Source organism: Chenopodium album, chromosome 7 (genome assembly GCF_948465745.1).
Source record: "Chenopodium album chromosome 7, dcCheAlbu1.1, whole genome shotgun sequence".
Lineage (NCBI taxonomy): Eukaryota > Viridiplantae > Streptophyta > Magnoliopsida > Caryophyllales > Amaranthaceae > Chenopodium > Chenopodium album.
The window spans coordinates 56446621-56453814 of NC_137840.1; the positions used below are offsets into that span (position 1 = coordinate 56446621).

Sequence of the window (7194 nt, forward strand, 5' to 3'; positions counted from 1 at the left end):
CAGAAACTCTCTCTGATGTAGCTTATGGAAGCATACGAAATTTGATCGACCTTATTTTTGACAGTGTAAGGTTATTTACAAAGAGTTTATAGGGCATAAATCAGGAGATACCATATTTCCTTCAAGGCTGCCCAAGTGACACATTTTGCCCATCAAAATCGGGAAACTACATGGACAAGAAACAAGCCTCTTAAACAAAGGCAATCTTTTGTACAAGCCAAATTCAACTCGAAGTGGGAAAGCAAAGGTTAAACTTCCATTTGAGCGATCTGATTAATTTATAATGGGAATCAGGAAAGGTTAAGGGGTTGTGCACAATTTACTAAGACATTTACAAGTTTCTTGGATCACCAATTTTGGGCAGAATATATGGATGTTTCTACTATTGTCATCCTTAAAATGGTCATGACTATCCTCAAATCCTATTGGTTTATTTTTCCTCTTTTTTTAAAAATGTTTGGTCAAACCACATTTTATTTTATTTTTTATTTTAATTCTTTTTCTTTTTTTCCAAAAAACAATATTTGATTTTTTGAAAATCTTTTTTATTTTCATAAATATCTTATTAAAATCACTTTTTAATAGAGTAGAAAATTAAGGTTAAATTAAAAAAATTAAATTAATACATTGTTCTTCAATATACTTCATCCATGGATGAAATTAATTTAACCACCAATTTATTATTTTTATCCCTTAAAATCACTTACACATCAACGGAGAATGAACAAATGCCTCAATCACACACCATCTGCAACTTTTTTTTTGTTTATGAAAATAAGGGTTTGTGCGTATCCGAATTATTTTGTAATTCTAGAATAATACATATTAATTAGACAATCTCAATCAAGAGATGCAAAAATCGGTGATTATATGTAATCGAAAATCTTAAAATTTTCATTTTTTCGAAAATCCGGATTTGTCCGGCACATATGGGAAGAAACTGTGAAATATTCTCTTCAAAACCCTATTCGATCTAAAAAACGAAGATGAAATTTCGAATCTTGTTTTTGTAATAGGTATTCAACAATATCCTAATAGGACATTACCTTTAACAAAAAGTTTTATTGTTATTTCGTCTATGACCATAGAGAGTTTTGTAATCATACTGAATGCTATGATTAACACTTTTGTGATTATATTTATGTTATCATCATACAATTTTCATTAGATTATTAAATGCATATTCAATTTAAGAATTATAAATTTATCTGAATTACAATGAAGACTTTAACATGCTTACTATCATCAGAAGGTTATGACCTTATACATTATATGTCATTACATTATGAAAGATATATGCTAAGCTTATGTCTTGAATTTATATAGAAAAGTGATTCAACTTTTTAAATATCAATGAACGACCTATGAATTATTCATTTATATAATCTGTCACTAGCATTATTTTTGAGAACTAAAAAAGTAGGGTAACTTAACAATTGAAGTTTAAATGTCTTTTAATTATTATAAGTAATTATCTATCATTGTAATAAATTGTATTCCATATATATTAATACTATCCTATTAAAGTGGAATAATGGAATATTTAGTGATCCTTATTTGGCTCATATATTAAAAATATCAATTACTATGTTTTTAGAAACAAAAACGTTAATATAACTTCCATTTTCTTGCACATCATGGTTTTTTTTTTTTTTTTGACAATAGCAAAGGAACAACAAGTTAAGAAATATTAGACAAAGAAAGACGACATCTTCTAGCCATGTCGTTTGCCCGTTTTACCTGGTCTCTCGGAACTTTTAAGATTGCACACCTCAGAAAAGTGGCCCCCAATTCCCTAATTTCCTTAATCAACCAAGTAATCGAAATATCCTTACCAAGGTTATCTTGCAAGTTGTTAAGGAGGGAAATGGAATCAGAAAGCAGAAGAATACCCTGATTCCCCTGTGCCTTAGCCCACTTCATTGCTTCCAGACAAGCCCATGCTTCACAATGTAACGCTGGAGAAGCCACTCCACATTTCCCTTTTTCTTCCAGAATGTTGGAAGACCTATTATGGACGACCGCCCAGCCGACCCCTGCCCTCGTAGTTCTTTTATCCCACGAACCATCAACCTCCATGATGAAAGAGTCATAACCTGTCTTGTCTTTCCCCAAATGCACATGATTAAAACCCGGGGGAATAATTGGGTCACTGCTCCTTAATTCCCTGCTAGGATCATCTTGGTTATACTTATGAGTGAAGACCTCGTGATCTTGCATTGCTTGGTTTATGAATTCCCCCACCAAACTTGCATCCCCATTTACTTTCTTGAAACATCTAGCATTTCTAGATTTCCATAGACCCCAAAAGGTAGCTATGAACAGAGCATTACGGTTACCAAACTTACCATCCTCGCTATGAAAGAGCAGGATATAGTGCTGGATCCACTTCGTCAAAGAAATGGAACCAATGGAGTCATGGCTCATAGAAAGTTGGGACTTACCCCAAACTTCTCTTGCCAGAGAACAAAAACGGAAGAGGTGTTGGCTGTCTTCCGGATCAGTGCCACAAAAATCACACATCTCATCAACTTGTAAACCTCTTCTTGCTAGGTTGACTTTGACAACAATACTGTCATGGAAGAGTCTCCGTAAGAAAAGTTTCCATTTTGGTTGTATATCTATTCTCCAAATCAGCTTTACGAATTCTTGGTCTCTGGTAGTAAAGGAAGACGGATTTAACCCTGCATCCTTCAAGAGGTAGTAGTAACCAGTTTTCATCGTGTATCTTCCTGACTTGTGAAATTTCCAGTAGGTAAAGTCATTATCCCCTTTATGTGGGAGATCCATAGCCAAGATTGCTTTTGCGCTATTCCACTCAAAACAGTTCCTCACCTTACCTGTATCCCAAGTTCCCGTGGTCTTATCAATGAAGTCCTCTACCCTCCAACCCAGAGCTGCCCCCAGAGTCTGATTAGAATTCACCCTTGGTACTTCTCCTTCCACCCAAGGCATACTAATGGCCTTAACCTCTTTCCCATTGCTAATTTTTCATGCAAAACCATCCTTAAAAACCCGCGAAACTCTTTGAAGACTAGATCTTCCCAAGGATGGATTCCCCTTCCTCACATAAGGCCTGACCATATTGCAGCCCCCGCAAGATTGTAATCCTCCATGTACCCTTGAAATCAAAAGTTGAGGGTTGAGATGCATCCTTGATGATTTCTTGAAAAGAAGGGCTTCATTGAGGATAGAAGTGCCTCTAATTCCCAAACCTCCCATGCTTTTAGGAGTTTGAATGATATCCCTACTAACCCAGTGCATACCTTTACAGCCTTTGTTAGACCACCAGAGCCTCGTAATGAGCGAGTCAATCTTATTAGCAATGCTTTGGGGAAGCTTTAGGCATTTCATCACATGTGCAGAGATACTTACAAGAACCGTGTTGATAAGAACTAACTTTGCCGCCTGTGAGAGTTTGAGAGAAGCCCAAGACAACACCTTTTCAGACACTTTATCCACCAAAAATTGGAAAGCTAACTTCTTCTTACCCTGGATATCTATCGGGGCTCCCAAATGTGTACCCATATTATCCGTCTCTGGCATAGAAAGAATACTCTTTAACGCTGACCTTTTATCACTGGCTAATCCTGGAGAAAACTTCACAAAGGATTTTGACAAGTTCAATTGTTGTCCCAAAGCCTTACCAAATCTCAGGAGAATATCATTAATACATAAGCATGCCTCTTCATCTGCCTTAAAGAACAACATCGCATCGTCTGCAAAGAAAAGATGAGAGATAGAAGGAGATTTTTTTGAAACTTTCAACCCTTTGAATTGATTTATATCTTCTGCCAGTGAAAGCATCCTCGAAAGGATGTCCATGCAGAAAATAAAGAGGTATGGGGAAAGAGGATCCCCTTTCCTTATCCCACACTTCGGGGCAAAATGTTCCGATGTTCTCCTGTTAATGACAGCCTTGAAGCTCACAGTTGAGATACATTGCGAAATCATTTTTAACCAATGGCTAGAGAACCCATAGGCCTGTAGTACTTTTATCAGAAAGAGCCAGTCCACTCTATCATAAGCTTTTGACATGTCAATCTTAACTGCCGTAAAATTCGAGCCCTTTTTCGAATTTATTAAATGCATAAGCTCATGACTCTACAGTATGTTATCCTCCATGTACCTACCTGGAATGAAAGCATGCTGGTTTTTGGAGATGAGGCTTGGAAGAATATTTTTTAACCTGTTCACCAGACACTTGGAGATGCATTTATACATAGTGTTGCATAAGCTGATGGGCCTAAACTGGCTTGCCATCTCAGGAACCTTGACCTTAGGGATCAGAACCAGAAGAGACTGGTTCCATTCTTTGAGCATGTTCCCTGTCCTCATAAATTGCTGCACACTATCCACCACTAGACTCCCTACATCTTCCCAGTAGGAATGGAAGAAATTTGCTGTAAACCCGTCAGGCCCTGGAGACTTCGAACAGTGCATGCTAAACATTGCTTTTTTAATCTCTATCCCTGTGAAAGGTCTATCCAGTTCCTGCCTATCATCATCGGCTATTTGAGGAATGTCAAGCTGTCAAAGCAGGAGATTAATCTCCACCCCGTGATTAGAGGCGTAGGTGGGGTTAAAGACCTCCTTGACCGATGTTAAAATCACCTCCTCCACCTCCCTTTGACCCTCCACCCAATCATTACTCTCATTTCTCAGAGTTAAGATTTCATTCCGGACTTGACGTTGCTTAACTTTCCTGTACATCGTAGGGGTAGGTAAATCTCCCATCCTTACCCAGTTTGCTTTCATTCGTCGCTTCCAGTAACTATACCCAAGTTGACTTCCTGGCACAACAAGATTTATCTGTTGGATATAGTTGTCCCCGTCTTGGATAGATCTGATATTCGAAGCTGGGCCATGTAGGTCCTTAGTCAATTTCCTCCAATTAACCCCCCATGTCTTTTTATGTTCCAAGCACCAAAATTGCACCTTTGTTCTTAAGCAACTTAGCTTCCTTGAAAGCTGAAACATGGAGGAGCCTTGAACCCTCTTATTCCATTCTGAAACCACAATCTCCTTAACCTCCGGAAATTGGAGGCACCAATTCTCAAGTTGATAAGGTCTGTTGGAGATAGCCTCTTTTGTTTGAGAATGATAAGTAATAGCAGCATGATCCGAGCATATGATTGGCTCATGGACTATTTTCCCTTCCGGTGAGTGCTGGAACCATTCTTCAGTAATGTAAGCCCGATCAAGTCTTTCAAGTATAAGACCATTGCCTTCCCTCTTATTGCTCCATGTAAACCTCGACCCCGCAAAGGGCACCTCCGAGACATTACTACTAAATCTCCAATCTAGGAAAGCATCAATTCCTTTAATAAGACTCAATCCCCCCATTTTGTCACTTCCACTTTCAACTTGATTGAAATCTCCTATAAATAATACATCTTTGAACTCATTCAAGAACCATTGAAGTTGTTCCCATACTAACTTTCTAATTTCTACTTGAGGCTTGCCATAAAGAAAAAGGACATACTTGAAACTTCCATTAGCATCATAGATCTTACAAAGGATAAAATTTTTTGAAGAGTACAAACAATCAACTACATCACTAGACTGACTTAACACTAATAAACCCCCACTACTCCCATCTGAATCCCAACCAAAAGTGGATGTAGGAGCTAACACATTTAAAACCGAGGCCGCATCAGCAAAGGCCATTTTAGTTTCCGAAAAAAACATAAATAAAGGTAGCTTTGACCGGTAGAGCCACACTATGTAGGGAATTGTAAGAGAGTGTGGATCATTTAAACCCCTACAATTCCACGCCACAACCTTTATATCTCTCTCGGGGGCTGATCTGGTACAACCTCCTTAACCTTTGACGAAACCCTCATAGACTCAAGAATGGACAATTGTAGATCGATGTCCATATCATCCCTTATCTCTCTCAAAACCGAAGTCACTTCCTCACTCTTTTGCCGCTTGAAGGACTCGGTTGAAGAAGAAGAAAAACTTTGGTGCCTCTTGTTGTGCACCCTTCTCTTGATGTCATCATCAACTTCCACCCCAAACTCACGAGCCATATCCAGATTCGAAATCGCTTTAGATGCAAACCTATTCATCCCATTTCTATCCTTGAGCCAAATGCTAAATCCACCCTTCTCGGACCACCTATGGAACCTTTTGAGCCTTTTACGCTCCACCCATTCATAGTCCGTCTCACTATAGCGAACTGAGTCACCCCAAAGAGAAAGAGGCTTATGCCCCACCGCCTCTCGAATTCGTTTCCTGGTGTTAGCACTATCATCATAATTAAACAACTCGGTTAAATTAAAAGAACTAAAGGGCGATACCGGAGTGTTAGGCGGATCAAACTCCGTGAGTGGAACGTTAGGTAGCCCTCCCAAGTCAGCCGGGGACAACCTCAAAAAAGGAGAAGAGGACCTAACATTTTGATGAATCCCTTGAATTTCCTCCCTTCTTGCTTGTCGAATACCCAAAGAAAGGATCGTGCTTGCCTCTATGATGCTAGCATACTCATCATCCGGTGGATGCTCACCATATTCCCTCATCGTAGCCATTCTTGAAGGGTTTTCCATGACATTACTTGGCATTTCATCATCCAAGTTGAGCCAACCTCCTAAGCCATCTCTTGCCGGATTGCTTCTACCAATCTCATTTGGGCTAGCGGCCCACTCCAAAATACCCAAAGTGTGAAAAATTGTCCCCGATCCTCCCCTTTGTAGGGGTTGTTGTTGAGCCGAAGATGACTCGCCCACCTCAAACCTCGATCCTTCAAAGAACCTCCTAGGAGGGTGTGGTAAGCTGGCGGCCAAGGGGGAGATGACTCCTTCCTCCCCCCTCGATCTACCCTGCTCAAAGTCAAGAACTCTTCGAGCCATTGGCTCACCTCCAACCCTTCTCAAGCCATGATTACGACGGTTAGAGTATGTAGTACTCACATTAGGGTTTGGAGGTCTTATAGGCACCGTGTTACTTTGACCATGCACCTCCCTATGAGTGAATTCCGCGTACGGATCTCCCACTAAACCCAATCTCCTTCGCGGAGATAACACAAGATCCGGTTGCACTTGATCTTCCTCCATTTCCATGATGCCGGAGTCTTCATTGGGAAGTTCTTCTTCCCCCGAAAAGAAATGCTCACTAACCTCACTTTCCGAGGATGAGAAAGGTAGATCATGTGGAAGGTGTTCATCGAACCCCACATCCTCTCTTGGAACT

General features: G+C 39.7%; 2 protein-coding genes across 2 annotated transcripts; both read right to left on the reverse strand.

Moving 5' to 3' along the window:
• Positions 1-1680: 1680 nt before the first annotated feature.
• Positions 1681-2955, reverse strand: LOC145640343 (uncharacterized). Its single transcript, XM_081691636.1, has one exon. It carries the CDS (start codon positions 2953-2955, stop codon positions 1681-1683), a length of 1275 nt encoding a protein of 424 aa, XP_081547762.1.
• A 1149-nt stretch (positions 2956-4104) lies between these two features.
• LOC145640344 (uncharacterized) lies at positions 4105-5670 on the reverse strand. Its single transcript, XM_081691637.1, has 2 exons — positions 4615-5670; positions 4105-4530 (listed from the first exon to the last, which is right to left on the reverse strand). Exons 1-2 carry the CDS (start codon positions 5668-5670, stop codon positions 4105-4107), a joined length of 1482 nt encoding a protein of 493 aa, XP_081547763.1.
• Positions 5671-7194: the final 1524 nt, after the last annotated feature.